Consider the following 18,571-nt stretch of genomic DNA (forward strand, 5'->3'; position numbering starts at 1 on the left):
GGAGATTGCAATTTGGCAAGCGAGCATCGCTGTGGCCCTGAACCAGCCCACAAAGTCATTACTTTGCACAGCGGCCTTGTCAGCCTCATGATATTCTTTCAGTCCTCTTAGTGTTTGCTCTCCATCTTACTGTCCCTCTCTCTGTTCCTCTCTCTCTCAGACACACACACACACACACACACACACACGGTTTCACAACTACAGAGCAGAAATGTTGGTAAAAAGGAGCCTGGTTTCACTTCTTACTGTGCCATCGATTGATTCAGTTATTATTATTATGATGATGATTATTATTATTATTATAGAGGTCGCTCACCTTGGAGGGGTCGGCTGCTGTGATGACCCACGTGCAGTTTGCGTTGTTATCGTACTGGACGGGAAAGTTGGGCGACGTAATGACCCCACTGGGACCTCGCAGTTGTCCGCCACACATGGGTGCTGGAAACAAGAGTGCGAACAGGAACACGGGTAAGAACACAGTAAAGGAGACATATGTCCCAGCATTACACCTCCATTACATTCAGAAAGACTGCATCCAGTATGAACCATAGAGCAAGAGTTCATCTCCAGGTGCTGGTTGCCAAAAGCTGTAGGACACTTTTGTTTTTCTCTTTGTTGAACTCATAAATAGTTTATTGATGCAATTAATTTTATAATCTCATTAAATATTATTTTTTTATCCAATTTTACTTGCAGTGTTAGCTAATGAACTTTACAAGGTTTCACCCATTTATACGGGGTATTTTTACTGTATCAGTGGAGGATAAGGTTGATCCAAGGGTACAACAGCAGCAGGAGGGATTTGAACTAGGAACCTTTAGATTGCAAGCTCATAGCTCTACAGACTCTCAGCATGATTACGCTCAACACGAACGTTAACAAATATTGTGTAGGTGTGATCCTCCATAAGACTTGAACCAAAAACCTTCAGGTTTCTCTTCTGCATGTTTTCACAGGATGTGATACTCAAGGAGACAGAGTACACATGTATACATGTATAACGCATTGCCACACATGGATCATTGTGCACACATACATCAGCTCCCACACCAGCTTTCCATGCTGGTCACCATGCCACCCTAACAAAAAACCTAGTTACCATTAAACACCTAGTTGCCATGACTCCCCCATTTAAGCCCCTGCTTGACGATCAGAAGGAAATTCCCCTGGAGCAAGAAATGGAGTTTACAGGTTGAATTCTTTGGATGCTGTTCCAATTCCTTTCTCCCAACATCTTGTCCAAGGTTAAAAGTCCCAGAGTCAAGATTAACAGAACCCAGAAAGCCTGTGTTGATGTCCTCTTGCCTGTTGAACCAGATCACTTGTCACACAGACCTTTGCCATTTAGATCAGCTTTCCAAATGGAGGTGAGTTCTGACAGCATGGAAAACACTGAAGGCAGAGATTAACCTCACACGAGGAGGGCTGCTTTGAGCAAAATCTGGATCAATAGGTGGTTGTTGCTTCCACAAATTCACAAGCCTGAAACTTTCCCCCAGAACCTTGGGAAGGTTAAGCTGCATTTTCCTTTTTTCTCCCCTCCAACTTTGAGAACAGGGCTGACTCCTTCACTTTTGAAGGACGCCACATTCCTCCATTCCTCCTGGTGGCCTCCAGAACCACATTAAATGGCTCCCAAAATTAAAGTGGTCACTCACTAATGAGGTGTTTAAGGAAAGCCATTGATGTGAGCAGTAAATGAGGGTGTTTGAAGGTCAGGACCCAGGTCCAATGTTTAATGCGTTACATCTAGGCAGTGTTCCTCGGGGGTACCGTACAGTCCTCCCACCTCATACACACACTTCTCAAAAACCGAAGTGGCTTTAAAACAGTAGGAAAAGAAAGTCTAAAAAAAGGCTAAACAGGAGTAGTTAAACCAAACCGTACTGCGCCTAGAAATTAAGCCAAAAAAACACTTCAGTGAATATTTATCTGCAGTTTTAATGTCCCAGGTTCATTCCACTGTATGTATATGACACCTTTGTTTACTTATCTGACACATATTTTAAATACACACACACACACACACACACATTTTCCGAACCGCTTGTCCCATACGGGGTCACGGGGAGCCAGAGTCTAACCTGGCAACACAGGGCGTAAACATATTTTAAATATTTCTTATAAATTTTTTAGTTTATTAATTATTACTTATTACTTCTTGTTATTATCCCAGTCCCTTCACCAAAGAAACTTACACTGTTAGCATTTTACACTTACTATCCTTTATCCATTTCTACAGCTGGGAAATTTCTACAGTATTAATTTAGAGTAAGCACCTTTATCAAGTGTGCTACAGCAGGAGGTGGAATTCAAACCCAGCTCCTTTCAGTTCCAAGGCAACCATTCTGACAACTATACTACTGGGGGAGACTACACTGGATGAAGTGACAGTGCTATTATTTATGGTAATTATTCATAACCATGTTCTGGAAACCTGTCTTGTAATGAACTGTAAATATATCTGATACTACCTGAGTCTCCTCATATCTTCCATAACTCTTTTCACCTTTCTTAACTCCTAACATCAAGCATAATGCATCTCCCCAAAAACAGTTATCTTTACTATTAGTTCCATATGCTGAGGGAAACAGCACTGCAAACATTGACCCACAGTCATCAAAATTAGGCCCAAGTAACACAAATGAGCAGCACAATGAAAAGAGGAGGGATCACATTCCTACTGAAGCGAAAGCCAGTGAAATCAGATTAACAGTCTCCGCTTCCTGGGCCTGGTGTGATGCGGGGTTAATCTTGTTCAAGCTCGATTGGATCAGCCTGGGACCCTTTGCCTGGATGGCCGTCTGAAAACTGGATTTTTTTTTTTAAGCACATTACAGCAGATAGAGATATGAAGATAGCAGATGGATGGAATAGTGCGGGGATGAAAACTAGATCCATCGGAGATTATCCCAGACATCCCAAGTTGCAACCTGAGACGGTCTGGATTTTTTCATATAGATGGAACTGGGACGGTTCTCAAACTATGTAACTTTAAGTCAGTATATCCAGACTCTATGAACATTGGCAGAGGGCATGTTAACGCCTTGACATAACATAAAATTTAAAACCCCAGTACCAGTTGTATAAACTTGCTCTCTTTATGGCAATTTTGTCACAAATGCTGGTAAAATACTTTTCCACCAAGACACCATTTTTCTCCCATAATGTCAACCCTATTCAGAAGAATCAGTGAACAAGAAGTGAGACTCATCGCCATGTCATCCAAGAACCTGGGTTTGAAACCCACTGTTGCTGTCACGCCCCCGACAATGAGCGAAGCAGCAACACCTGCTGACAATCAAGGAGACGCAGGATAAAAGGAGCTCCCCATCCACACACCGATGCGGATTCTTGCAGTCGCCTTGTGCCTTGCAGTCTCAGCGTTCCTGTCTCTAGTGCCTTGCCTGCCTCCTGTTCCTGACCTTTGCCTGTTCTCCTCGACCACGATTTGGATTTCCCGGTTTGTGACGTTCACGCCACGAAAACCCTTGCCTGTCCCCTACCTTGGTTTCGCTTTGTCCCTGAAACCTCATTACTTGAATAAAACTCACCCGCGCTTGGGTCCTATACTCGGTTGGGTCCTATACTCACTTGTCTCCAGTATCTGTCCCATGCCAGTTATATTGTTGATCAAGGTCCTTGACACGAAAAACATTGTCCAGCTGTTTAAATGGGTAAATCATTGTAAGTAGTGAAATATATATCACTAGGACACGTTGGAAAAAGGCATCAAATATAAGACCGATAACATACAATGATGTATTCAAGTTTTGGTTCCTGCAAGTTCAGTAGTCATCAACAGTTAAATGTTGTTGTTTTGTCCTCCACTGCTCACAGCTTAAGGATCGTGTTAAATTCCATCTTCAGGGCTTATTGTACTGTAGTCATTAATAGATAGTGGAACTCCAGGAGGTAGTGCGAGGTGATGGCTGGGTGGCTCAGTGTTCTACCAGACGTTCTCCAGTTTGCAAATTCCCCACGGCACTCCACCACTCAGAAGTGTCGTGTTCTGCTAAATAGATAATGCATGACAAAAAGGAAAAAAAAAAAATCTGCCCCCACCTTGTTTGTAGGAGAGAAGAGAAGTTTAGAAGCCTCAATTTCAAGTACAAACATTGCTCAAATAAAGTGAAAATCTTCTTTAACTGTAAAGAGACTTGGAATGGTCACAGAAATAAAACTTAAAAAAAAAAATACATATTGTATCTGCAAATGATAGGTTACAATCCAGCATCCTACTGCTAGACAGTCCTCATGGGGAATACGCACAAACTGACTTGTTTGTCTTCTTTACTGTCGTCACTTTACAATGACTTACCCATTTACTGAACGGGATATTCTTACTGTATCAATTCAGGGTAAGTACCTTTATTTAGGGTATTGCAGTAGGAGGAGGATTCAAGTTTAAACTGATAAGTTTATCAGGGACAACGGATACTATTGAGTCGAGATGATGGTTGTCGGCCTGGTGGGTTCCAGACTAATCTGGATTTCGCCACTGTGCTTCATATTACATTCAGCTGGAGATCAATCTTCTCCCAGGGCCGAAAAGTCCTGTATTTCGACCAGGTACATCATCTCGATAAGGACCACCATCACCACTGAGACATGGAATGTCAGGACCATGTTCAAGATTGTTCGAGACCTTACACGTAGCCACTGAGATGAGGAATTACAACCTCACCATTCTAGGAATCAGCAAGTCAAGTCAACTGATACTGTAGTGGGTAGAGCTGCTGCCTTTGGATCTGAGAGTTGCAGGATTGCAGGTGCCGTCTACCCTTGAGCTTACTCTAAGGTACTTACTCTAAATTGCTCCAGTAAAACTACCCAGTTGTATAAATGAGTTAAAAATTGCAGGTATTTTAACATTGTAAGTTGCTTTGGAAGAAAGAGTGATCTAAATGAATAACCGTAAAGTGCAAAGCAATCTGAAGCCTCATGAGAAAAATCACTGTTCAGGTCCCTTTTCTATCTGTCAAGATGAACAAGGGGCGGGTTTGTAAACTGTTTCTAGCCAATCACAGCACAGAGGCAGAACAAGGGGTGTGGTCTGATAATCAATTAAGGAAGTTGTGTGAAATAATCTGATTTATGGTGTGTGTGTGTGCGTGTGTGTGTGTGTGTGGGTGGGGGGTCTCCTGCTGAGCCTATGGTAATCTGCAGCTGTGATCTACAATTGCTCCATGGCCCCACCCCCAACCCCCGCTTTCCTCATACCGTAATTCACAGCTGCCCAACACCGCTTTACAAATTACCCCATTTGCATAATCATCAGCAGCAGCCTGATAGAAAATAGGGAGTTGAATAAACGCAAAGACGAGAAACTCCGGAGTGCCCTGTTTGGTCTGGAACCTTCTGTGTTTGTGGACTAAACCGAAAGCATACCTTGACCCTATGAGGGGGTGGGGGGGCTCAGGGGCTACAAGCCACATGACTTCTACCTCTTGAGTCCCCAGGTCTACTTTTGGGTCCTCCAGCATTTTGACTCCACTCTCCCTCGAGCTGCTAATGTCACATTTCGCAATTGCAGTATTAAAACAAACTCCCGACACCAATGTATTCTCTAACAAACAAAAGAACGTAAAATAAAGAAAATTGATTTGAAACAGAAATCTGAGCGCAGTCCTGGGAATACTCTGTGAACAGCTCTGCAAGCCACAGCTGGGATGGCACTACTTTTATACACATCTCGATCCCGATTGCCTCGCACAACTTTTCCCATTCATTTAACGTGTCATGCTATTTTCACATGGAAAAATAGCTTCTGTGCTCTCGTGCCGGACTGTCGACCGATCTGAGAGGTTTAATCTTAAACAACCTCCAGCCAGGCAAGTAGTTTCTGTAAGTGATTGTTTTTTTGAAGACTTCCACTTTGTGAATAAAAGGCATGCTTCAGCGTGACCTTGCACTATTGGTCATATGAGAGACGACACTGATGGATTATGGGTATCTCTTATTCTGAGTCACCATGGTGCCAGATCACATTTATAGCTGTTTGAAGAAAAACAACATTAGTCCCAATACACACTGGACTGTGAAAGTTATAGGTGGTTCAGTTGAGACTTGGATTCTCTGAACTTGGGACCCCAAGGTCACACAACCTCTGGGGTGACAGGTGCCCTACCTCTGCAGACAGGCCTATCGTCGCTCCAGCCCACGTAGCTGTCAGTCACACGCAGGCAAGTGATGCTCTTGGAGCCCTGCAGCTCGTAGCCCTCGTCACAGGAGAAGTGCACCGTGGAACCCCTCCTGTAGGAGGTGCAAGGCACAGCTAGTGGGACTTTTGTTAGCATACTTTAAAAAGGATTTAAAGAAATATTTTTGAGAAATTACAGAAATTAACACTGGTGTGGAAACAGGCAGTTCCCAGAGATAAGGATGAATGTGAGATGCATATACCCCCCAACACACACACACACGGCTCACTGAGGTGATGGAGGTGTGTGACCGTGCCTTTGTCGAGAAGTGCTGAAGGAAATGGGACCCCGGGTAGATTGCCGAGGGCAGGGCGACAGCGCTGGGAAACAGATGCCCACAGAGGCAGTCCTGCTTTGAGCACTGCAACATTCGGTACAGATGACCTCGTTCCGCAGTGGCGTAAAAAGCAGCCATTCGAAGGACGGCAGAGCATCACACCAACACACATCCTTCTGTCCAAACATCCTCATGCACCAGTGTGCTCATTTGTTCAGTTTGTACCGTATAAACACTTACACTTATTTATTTAGCAGACGCTTTGTCCACAGTGACTTCTAATGAACCCTGTGTAGTGTTATCAGCTCACACATCTTATTGACCAAGGTGACTTACACTGCTAGATACACTACTTACAATGGGTCACTCATCCATACATCAGTGGAACACACTCTCTCTGTGTCACACACTATGGGTGAGCCTGAACAGCATGTCTTTGGACTGTGGGAGGAAACCAGAGCACCCAGAGGAACCCACGGAGACATAAGGAGAACATACAAACTCCACACAAACTGAGCGGGGATCAAACCCACATCCTCTCACACCACGCAGGCGCTCTGAGACAGCAGCGCTACTTGCTGTGCCACCCAAACATTTCTCACAGAGGGCAGGAGAAATGGAAAACATAGGAAGATATGAAAAAAATAAAAAAGTGTAATTTCTCATCAAGGGGTCTTACAGCACTTCACTGATGCAGTGTGTGTGTGTGTGTGTGTGTGTGTGTGTGTGTGTGTGTGTGTGTGTGTGTGTGTGTGTCCGAAGGCCCCACCGAGGTAAGACCTTGATGCCTGTCCTGCAAATTACAGATGCTATGGATACACATACTTTTACTGTGTTGACCGTCCCTCCAAAACAGGGTGTATATATCATACTGGTGTCTGGAGGAGGGTACGAACTGAACACACAGACATTAACCGTTAAATTATAAAGCTCACCTGAAGTCGGAGCCCTTTCTCTTCCCTCGTTCCGGAATGCCAGGGTCAGGACACATGTTGTGTCCCTGTGCCACACCCATCTGTGACACTGTGGGGGTTGGGGGGGTAGTGGTACAGGGAGAGAGTTCTGCTCAACTTTCACTTTGCCTGTACAACATCCAATTACAAGCAACTGTTGCTGCTTGTTTATTAAACGAAATCTAGTTGATGTTTTCTTCAAAGCGACTTAGAGTGTTAAACTACTTACAGTTATTTACCCATGTATACAGCTGGGTAATTTTTACTGGAGCAATTTCGGGTAAGTACCTCACTCAAGGTTACTACAGCTGGCAGTGAGATTCAAACCTGCGACATCTGGCAACAGTACCAATGCAGTACAATAAGCCAATTCAAGCAAGAAAAATCTCAAGTCGTTCATTCACAGGTCAATAACCTGTGCCCCCCACCACTGCTGAGCAAACCACCTCTAATTTACTGACAGACTGCTTCAAAATAACAGTAGTAGTAGTAGCAGTAACAACAGAAACAACAAACAAATAAATCCATCAAGCTGTAAAGAAAACAGCTCAACATTGGCATCTCTATTTCCAAACACTAAGCGATGTGTAGAGTATACTACTAGCAATTAGTACCGCCCAACCATTACCTTAACTAGACCTAAATCACAGAATTTACCCCCTACCCAAGACCTTCAGCTATGCCCTTTCCCAAGAGGTCTTTAGAGCAAGTATAGTTTTAACATTTAATAAAACTTTCACATGGAAGTTTCTGATCCTAGCGACAACTTTTGTAGCCGTCCTTTGATTGTTAATAATAATAATAATAATAATAATAATAATAATAATAATAAAGAATGCATGGCAGCCACCAGTGTCAGCCCTGTCACCCTCAATCACTAAAGATTCATGCCGTGTGCTGTTATGCCTTCACAGCCATCTGGAACTCTGATCTGACAGATGCTGATTGGACAGGGTGGTGAGAATATAGATTCCCATGCATATTAATGAACAAGGAAAGGGCAGTCCTGTCAGCGGACGGTACCCACGGTTGAGGGAAACCAGGGGGTGGGGGTATTACGCAACTCAATTTCCATCAGTCTCCCTGGGCAGCTGCTGTAAGACCGTGACATTTTCTTACAATGATGTGAAGGTAATAGAAATGTAAATAACAATGCCGCTTCGGATGAATAAACGAGACTTTGCTGCTGATAGCAGTTCCATCTGCAGCTAAGAAAGAGCCCCAAATGCAATTAACGCTTGTCCCGTGATGGCCGCCATGACCGCTTAGCAACAATAACCGCCATGCTTCCCACTCTGGGTACTGGATCGGGGTAAAGGGCATGTTTGCTGAGGTATCCTATGGTTCCATCATCCCGATTGAATATTCAGCAAATGCTGGCATCTCGGCGGCCACGTTCAGCACTTTGATTCATGCTCCTGGGATGTGTTTTAGGTTAGCTACCACAAAGGAAATGCAATCGATACAGAGTAAATCTTTGTGCAACACAGCGGAATGCTAACGTCAAGCTCTCGCTGACTCACACACGGATATCTTGTGGTGGTTGTCTTTGCTCGGCAGCATCTTCACGCCGCGGGACTTGAGTTCTGTCATTTTCTTCACTGCATAGAGGGAAAAAAGCACAAAAAAACTCATTATGTTTCTTAAACATTGGCTTAAACTGCAGCCAAGATGGTTTGCATATTTTACACAAATTAGACACGTGAGGTTAAGCTTAGAAACAAAGATTGTATTGTTTGTTTTCCTAAATTTTGTTTATTTCTAGCAATCAGGAAGGTGGACTATAAACTAAAAGTCAAGGAGCGAACTTCAGCAGTGTTGGTAAAGACACTGAAGTAGCTGATGTCTTTTTCCTCTTGGGATCAATAATCAAAGCAGGGACTGATAATTCAAGAAATCAGCAGTTCGCAGAGCTTCAGTGAAAGACCTTTGAAAGGTCCTCAAATATGCTGATGTGTCACGAGGAACAGCTACTGGTATTTTCGATAATGCTATAAGGATGTGAAACCTAGAGACTGGTGATGGAAAAAAAGGAAAACATGGACTACTTTGACCTATGGTGCCGAGGTGCTGGATGGAAATTTTAAGCACACTATGGATAGCCAGGAAAAGTGCTGGATGTCGGATGAAATCAGGCTGGAGCTCGTGTGAAAGCACAAATCACGAGACTGAGGTTATCACACTTGGACCTGTGATGGTCATATGATGGATTATCTCCAAAAGACAGTGAAGCTTGGAAAAGCTGGAAGAAGAGGAAGAAGAAGGGAACAACCAGCAAACAGATGGACTCAACCACCTCTTTCAACCTTAAGGATACAACTGAAGGACAGAACGTTCTGGAGGGACTCTATGTGGTCACCGCGAGTTGACATCCACTTCACAACAATTTACAACATTATCGGTGATCTGAATTCATCGCTGATGAATCTTTTTTGCAACTTTTGGATACGTCAAATGATTTCTGTTGAATTTTGTCTGGATAGCTAACCACATAGTGAAACAGCATCATCCGAACCTCACATTACATTTCCGTTGTATTAATCTGCCTGACATTGTTATCCAGCTTGACGTACGAGGCTACCATCTCACAGTTTAATAAGTCATGGCAAGATACACTGTCATATAGAATTATCCACGTAAATCCTATTATGTCAGGTTAATATTGTCTAAAGTCTTGCTCTCTGCTTTGAGGTGCTGATATGACATGGTTAAACTAAGTTCTGATTATTTGTTCTGAAATAATGAGTCTATCTAGAGCTGAGCGAGTCTATCCTTGGCACCTTGTGGAACGAGAGTGTGAGCGAATTCATCTGACCTGTCATACAAATCACACTAATTTCTTCTCTTTCGATACATCTTGGATCCATCAAGTGCATAAAAAGCAATGAAACAAACAAACACAAAAGGCAAAAGAGGGAGGGGAAGCTGACAGATCCTCATACTGATTTAATCATTAAAACCCAAAAACATTTATTTTATTTTATCCTGCTGGTCTCTATTTCAAAAGACATCTCAAGAGGCACATACACTTTCCCTCACAGGGACATTTGCATCATTCTAGAATGTTTCCAGTGGCAAGAAAACAAGCAAACTGTATTCTGACACTGGGTATTTCTTGAAGGGTAATTTAATTTTTTTTTTTAAAAAAAGAAGAAAAATAGAAGTTTTTTTTTTTTTTTTTCAAGAACAAGCTGCAGTTTAATAACTTACCCTTTACACTTTAAGTGTAATCTTTTTTTGTTATTATGCTAGGAGAGGTGTTAATTGAAAAGATAACAGTCCTAATAATCAATTGTTTACAGGGCAACAGGTAAAAGTGCAGTTATGCAGCAGGATCAAATATACAAGTTGCAGGAGAGAATCTGTTTTTATACCCTTGAGAGAAGTTCTGTGTTTCAGTTGTTTCTTAATAGAATATAAATACAACTGTGCAAACAGGTAAATTGCAAGCTGTGTGATATGATTGCGAAAAGGCATCTGCTGAGCAAGTAAATAATGTGACGATTAGCACTTCTCGCCATTAGCAATCGCCACAGCCATTTATGCTAAATTCAACCCACATGGTCTCTTTGAGTTTCCATGTGTTTCTGGGGAAGCGTTTCACACCTTCCTTCTCTGGTTATAATCACCTCGGCTGACGTTCATATCGGGCTGTCATTTTCCCTCCGTTTTGCCTGCTCTTCTGAATTAGCGAGGCTGGGGGACACACGGCGAGTGCAAGCTCTCATCCATAGGTTTCAGCTGTCACGTTCGCGTGACTGGTTCCCCGGTGCGTGTGAACTGTGAAGCCTCGGGGATAATCCGATTAAAGTAAACCCCTTACACAACTGTGCAATTCGCATTCTGGGATCGGTGCACATATCGACGGAAGATGAAAAAAATAGCTTCTTCTTCACACTATTTTATTTTGTTTTTCTCATATTACAGAGCCTACATATGCAGTAGGTATTTCAAGCACCCTGTTTTACACTGTACCCAGTTATACAGCTGAATATATGTTGTATTTAAATATCCTCAACATCTTGTTCAAAATTATGACATCAGGCCTCATCTGGTGACATGAAAAGGAGGCATTCAGTTTGGAAGCTCAAGTAATGCACTATATGCCACCTACCCACATATTAAACTGATTCCCTGCTATTAATTTTTGTCTACTCTAGAGGACAATTGTTTTTAAATGTATCGACCAAACTGTACAAGCTTCACTACTAAATCCTAGTAGACTTTATAGAGGACATCTTATGCTTTAAAAATATAACACATGGTTTTGGATTTGGGACTTGGACAACTTCTGGAAATCCTGCAAACAGGCCTATAAAGCTTTTTAGCTGGGTCACAGGAGAATGTAGCCGTGCCATTCTAGACACAAGGCCCAGCCTAGTTGTGCTCACGTAACCATCCCAATGTACCCTTCCTGCAATCTGAAAACTCCCTCATTCACGAATACTGGCAGAGGAGCATGAAAGCAGCAGGGCCGCTAGTATTCTGGAACAGGATTTCCTCAACGTGAACTCAATAAAAGCCCAGCTGCTCCCACAGAAACACACATGCTGTGACTGGTTCTGCTGGAAAAGCTTGTGCGCTCTGACCTTTGAGATCATCGCACTTTGAACTAATTGAACATGAGTAGCTGTGGTGTGTAAGTTCTGGTATTTGAATTTTTTCACCGGGTTCCTCTTTTGAGGCCAGGCAGAAGCCATCTTTTTATCGTCCACACTAATCTTGGTGTGGAAAAAATAGGAGTGGCAGGACACTGAACCCTACACCGTTTAAGAGCACATCCCATTGAAAAGAAGTTCTTCCCCAGTATTGGAGATGCTCTCTGGAGGGACCATGGGAAAAATCTAAGAGCTTAGTCATTTTGCCAATTTGGCCACTGCATTATTTATTTATCCAACACAAGCATCTGCAACTCGACCTTTTTAATCCAGACCTCGGCCTACGATCCTGCCGTGGAGTGGGTGAGATGTAGCTTGTGCTGAGATTTTTAATTTTTTTTTCCCCACACAGTGAATATAATCCCTGTCTCATCTCTTTTATACATTCACCTTTAACCTATGGAAAAGAGGACTCTACTAAGAGAATGGGGATAGAGGATGGTTTAGGTGCTTCAAAGTGCTCTTTTCTTTGGTTATATCATGTTTTCTATGCATCTGTGGATTTGGCATGCATGCTTATTAATGCTCAATGATAAGCAGTCATCTATTTCATATTTTTGAAGACATGCAGTCATTCTCCAATATACATCCATTCGAGTTACGAGAATTCAGCGCCATGAGCGGTTTTATTTAATATGCCTACTTCTGCTTAGACGGCATTTCTTCGCCTTTGAGAGAACTCAACTGTGATATCGCGCGCTTCCTGACAGCTGAGCTGTGTGACACCAGCATCTCCATGCAGTTTTCTTCACAGTTACCGTTTAGCTCAAGTTGCCTCAACTTCTCAACCTCCATTAGCTCTTGTTTGCACGTTTCAGCTATTATAGTCTAGCTAATCATGGCCCATATCAAAAAAGTTGTTTGGTGAGTACAATTTCAGTTGCATTTTTTTCACTGTTTTCTTTTTGTCTTCACGTTTCAATGTTTTTTTTTTTTTTTTTTTGAAGGTTGAACTAATACACAGTAAAGCACATGTATGTATGTTTTGTTTGTGAGAGTTTAAGTGAACCTGAATGAGCCCAGATAAACAGCCATTCCATACTATCATTTTGTGTAATTAATCTCACTGCCTTGTTATATAGTGTTATGTAAACAAATGTTAACTACTGAGATATTGGTGTGTGGAACTTTGTGGTATTTTAGCATAAATGGGTGTCAGTTTTGGGGTTCAGGAATACATAAAATGTTTAGCATTTAAACAAATTGTGATTACATTTTCAATTCATGAGAATTCATCTCACATATTTTTGAGGAACAGATTACATTCGTAAGGTGGGGGAAGACTGTGTTGCAGTGCATAACTGGCATCGAATTGACATAACTGCATGGTGTTAACGGTACTGTTTGGGGAGCTCATCCATCAATCCGGACACAAACTTGGATATCTGTTGGCAGCAGCTATGGGGAAAGAGCATCAATTAGCAAACTCCTCCTTCCAAAGGACTGAGAATGGGCAGAACCAGGAAGAAGTGTGGTTGGAGGGGTTGAATTAATCAAACAGCATGTTGTCAATGCAGCAAGGCTATATTTTACATAAAGCATCTTAATGATGCAGCAACACTCATTGGTCAGCTGGTGATGACTGATATCAACGGTGGTTGAAGCATTGTCAAAACCCTTCCATGTCATTGTTCATAAATATGTTGCACTTATCCAAGGAAGTGTGAGAGATCTATGAAGAATACAACAAACTGAGGGGCACTGGATAAGTCGGATGGGTCCGGCTGGGCCTGTGGCACTCTGGGAGGTCTGGAGATGGTGCTCACCTTGGTATTGGGCACTGAAGCCACGGAGCTTGTGGTTTCCATCAGACGTGAAGTGGAGACGAAGCCAGTTCTTGCTGCTGATGACAGGAGATGGGAGGTTGGGCCCTGTGAACCTGGAGAATATGGCAAGGGGTTTGAGGGGTGGTGGGGATAAGGAAAGGAAGATGTCAGAAGCGAAGGCTGTAGACAGACGGATCCCGTGGACCGACGCGGAAGGGCAGAGCGTCTGAAATCCATCCATTAACACAGGGCAAGCTGGTGGTCAGGATCACTGATGAAATAATCAAACGCTTGTATTGATCCTGACCTGTGGAACAAATCAATCTAATTCCATTTATGTGCTTCAAGTATTAGAGAGATCACCTTGAAATCTGAATCTTACACCAATCAGAGAGCTCTTAAGGGGTCAAACAATAAACTCAGAAACTGAAAACAAGCAGAATTAGCTTTTTGTTATCTTATTCTGTTAAACATTTTTCAAAGTGCATTTTGACAAATAGTTTAAAGCAATGTTGATGATCAGTCTCACACGGGACATAGAAGATTGAATAAAACTAATCATTATTCACTTACATGTAGTGTCTGGAGTCCTCACTAATTTTAAGCACATTTTAATCCCAAAACCCCTTTCCAATTCCACAATTCAATACTTTGGATCAGCATATGTCCACAAAAGTAAATTAGGTGGGTTAGTCAATGGGATTATATGGACTAAAACTCATTCAGTCCACAGAAGATTTTCAGACATACAAACAGATTTCAGAGAATGCCCCTTCACCTCACAGGACCTCTAACGATAACACACCTAAACACCTTCAGTGCCCTGAAGTCAAAAGAGATGTGCAAATGTACAGTCCTACATAGTATTTGTATTTACTAGAGTCTGTTAATTTACCATCATTGCTAAAAAAATTCTTTCATTCAGGAGCCCCACATTAAGTTTTCAGTATTTTCTCAACCCAACCAGACCAAGTACCTTTTCTCAAGGGTACAACAGCAGCTATCCTTCGGTGTTTCCCTTTGTCATGGTTACCAAATCTTATAAAAGTGACAAGGAGGACCTTGACCACTTTGGAGGCACTGCCTGTACCTGTCTGACTGGCTTCCTTAATGACATCCTACTTTTGAGCCAGATATTGACTATAGAGTTATCACAGATCCATTAAAATTGCATTCACCCCTGGATGGGAGGACCAAGAATGGAACGAGGAACCACCACAGAGGATCTACGACCGTGTCTCTAGAGCCGATCTAACCGCTGGAGTCCGTCTTGCACATTCCGTGCTTTGACCCTTATCTTTATGCTAGTCATCTCTGGTGCTTAGCTGGCATTTCTTAGGGTGCTGAAGAAAAAAAAAGAAGAAAAAGAAATCGAAAAACAGCAAGAGAAGTTAATCGGCTTGCCTTGCTGTAGCAGCGAATTGCATTTTGCAACACGCGTCGCGAGCCTCCCCATCCCTAGACGGCTGTTAGGATTCCTCAAAGCACGGCTGAAACCTCACAACCCATTAAAAATACCAAGGAATCCAAAAAAAGAAAGAGAGAATAAAACTCCGGGAATGACAAGCAAGCCTCGGAATGAACCGGATTAGCGACCAGCTAAAAAAGGGTGTTTAAAAAACCTGATTTCAAGCACGTTTCTTCCAGAGGCATGATTCGTTTTCCAAAACACTAAAACAATTGAATTACAACCACATTAGGTGTTTCTTCCCACCCTTCGTTAACTGTCAATTTTGTGCGCTGTAAAATTTTACATTGTAATAAGGTAATGGTTGCATTTGTGATGAATTAATGTTGCTTAATTTGCAGATTAGATGTTGAAAATATCGACAGCGTTAGACAACAGTTTCCATTACACGGTGCAATATAGGATGGGGAAAAGGCTGAAGGCAGGCTTGAGGAGCTGTGGGCATCGCTCTGGTGCGATAAAGGTGAGCTCACTCCTGAAGGCAACATTCCAAACGAAGGATGTGAGAAGAAGGAAGAGCGAGACAGAAAGACAAAGGCCACTTGAGCGACGGGCGCTTGGTTCCTCATTACGCCCCAATGCATGCTGGCCCTCGCGTCCGGGCGCGACGCCTCATAATCATGGCCTCCGCTGTCTCCAGCGGGCCCCGATTCCCATGCAGCTAATGAACGAGAATCGAAAAGGGCGCCGTAATCCCTGCCCTCCATTACCTGTCTGAGATAACGAGCTCCTCACCTGGGCTGTCAGAGAACGGAGGCGGGGCGGAGAGGGAGGCGGGAGCACCCGGCCTCTGTTATTCCTCGCACCCCTACATCACCCTGTCAGCGGCTCCTTGCTGGAATCAGGGGAGCGGCACTTCAACACAACCAATGGCCCTGGCAAGGAATGGATCTCACCCTTTGCCGTGCTTGCGGCAGCGAGCTCTCTGTGGGGGAGGGGCCTACATTGTTTTTACTGGGAAATCAGTGTTTTATGGAGCTCATCTGCGACCTTGCTCCAGTGTGGCAACATATTCATTAGCAGCCAAGGAGTCCCAGCTTTGACCGACCAAAACAATCAATAAAAAAATCAGTGAAAATAAAATAACAAACGAAATTATAATATATCCCCATGTAAAATTGTAATAATAGTAATAATAATAACAAGACGGTCTATGCTTTGCTCATTGCGTCTCCATGACCTCAGAAAGGGTTTGCATAAAAGTTCTACCTTTTATTGAAGGTCTGCAACAGGTTAAGTGCAGAGTTTGTAACCAAGTGGTTTTTTCTTTACATTCCATGGGAATTGTTGTTACTGTTAGTACTTTGTTGGAATGGCTGTGCTGATGGGTAAAGTGTGGAGCAGCGCAGTGTGTAAGTCACACGGGATGAACATTGTTATACGGCACTAAACAACGTGAAAAGCATACACTACACATCTCTACAAAGATGATGGAATGGAAACCATATGGATCTTCTTGCCTTTATCAGCAAGTCCAGGAAATCTGTCTGTTCATAGAGCTGGTTAGTAATATTCTGCATTTATCTGACTCCTTCACCCAAGTTGTTTTACACTATAAGGATAATTACAGTTATTTACTAATTTATACAGCAGAGTAATTTTAACTGTATGAAGTCAGGGTAAGTACCTGGATCAAAGGTACTACAGCAGGAACAGAATTCAAACCTGAGTCTTTCAGACTGTAAGGTGACTCCTCCAGGATGTACACTACCTGCTGCTTCATTAACCCCGCCATGGCTTTTTTTTTTTTTTTTTTTTTAACTATTACATCCTTTCAGGTCATCCATCACTCACAATAAAATATGCCACTAATCAAGGTGGTGCCATTTCCCTGTCTTCGTAAGGAGGTTGAACCTCCGAATTTTAAACACTTTGTTACTAATGCATGGGAAGGGGGCATGAGCCAGCCAAATGAGATCCAGTTGGAGACAACTAAAGTGGAACAAATCGGTCGAAATAGGAAGAAATAAGACTAACTGGTGTGAGAGAACATTGATCTGAGTGCTCATGATAACTCAGACTATTAGAACGCTCTTCTAGCAATACGTCACAGAGAGTGTTCCTCAAATGGCAATGTGAAAAGTGGCTTTGTGCTCATTTGGTGAGGGGGTGGAGGGGGCGAGATGGATGATAGCCTTGACACCCCCTTTCCTGGTACCCCTACACACACACAGAGGAACAGAACTACATGCAGAAGAGCAGGCTTCTTCCCCTTCTGTTTATCCAACCGAAGCTCAGGGGTTAAACATATCCATAAAAACAGCAGTTAAGGCATTCAAAAGTAACAAATGGATGCAGAGGTGCAGAGAGTAAGATGAATGTTTTCTGGAGGATCAATCATCTGCAGACACACCTTCACTGAAATTAGTTTTTTTTCCTCCTCTCTCCTCTCCCTTTACAACCCCCTTTTTGTTCATTGTCTTTTCTTCTTTTCTCAGCCTCCCTCTGTACTTTTCTAGACGGCCAAACTGTTCTTCTTTTTCTTCTGACAATAATAATAATAATAATAATAATAATAATTGTTATGAGTTGTTACTAGTGGGATATTCATGTCAAGGGTTCAACAGCAAGAGCACTCATGGGATGCAAACCTCTAACTGCTCCTTAGACTTACATTCTGCACTTAAGGATGAAAAAGGAGAATTATGACTGCCTGAAAATTGTGTTTTCTAAGCATATTTTTCTTAAATCACATTTTCCACATCTGAGATAAGTGCATCACTTAAATGTCAGACGTTTATATAATATAAAACATTTTAACGTGCCAAGTCTTGTTCATATTCAGAGAGCGGAAAGCAAAGCGGCTCAGCATGCTGAGCTGGCTGGAAGGGACCCCAGATGACCTGTGACTCTTCTATCACTTCTTAGCATCTCACTTTGGAGTCTGTTAGTTATTTACATTTACATTTGCATGTATTCATTTAGTAGGCGCTTTCCTCCAAAGAGATGTACATCTCATGGAAAATACAATGTGTTCATTACTTTAGCAGAAAGAGACACTTAGATGCAGACGCGTGATTCTTAAGTACAGTTTGTTTGTTTCTTTCCACCATATGAACCAATGTTCATCACACGAGTAGCTGCATAAAACTTTATGTGAGTATCCACGATTCCAAATCACCTTTCTAATAATATTTTTTTTAGATATTATATAACATAAGGGGTGCGGTGGCGCAGTGGGTTGGACCGCAGTCCTGCTCTCCGGTGGGTCTGGGGTTCGAGTCCCGCTTGGGGTGCCTTGTGACG

The 18,571-nt window shown here is 42.6% G+C and overlaps 1 protein-coding gene across 2 annotated transcripts in view; it reads right to left on the reverse strand.

The window, feature by feature from the left end:
- The window catches only part of csmd2 (CUB and Sushi multiple domains 2), a 246,732-nt gene that overhangs the window by 105,220 nt on the left and 122,941 nt on the right, over nt 1–18,571 (reverse strand). For both annotated transcript variants that reach the window (XM_029248162.1, XM_029248161.1), the window contains exons 6-10: nt 13,858–13,970; nt 8,957–9,034; nt 7,416–7,503; nt 6,131–6,255; nt 317–438 (exon numbers count right to left, since the gene is read on the reverse strand). In XM_029248162.1, the coding sequence (XP_029103995.1) occupies nt 317–438; nt 6,131–6,255; nt 7,416–7,503; nt 8,957–9,034; nt 13,858–13,970 (526 nt within the window). The remainder of the gene's footprint in view (nt 1–316; nt 439–6,130; nt 6,256–7,415; nt 7,504–8,956; nt 9,035–13,857; nt 13,971–18,571) is intronic.

This window comes from Scleropages formosus, chromosome 23, assembly GCF_900964775.1.
Source record: "Scleropages formosus chromosome 23, fSclFor1.1, whole genome shotgun sequence".
Classification (NCBI taxonomy): domain Eukaryota; kingdom Metazoa; phylum Chordata; class Actinopteri; order Osteoglossiformes; family Osteoglossidae; genus Scleropages; species Scleropages formosus.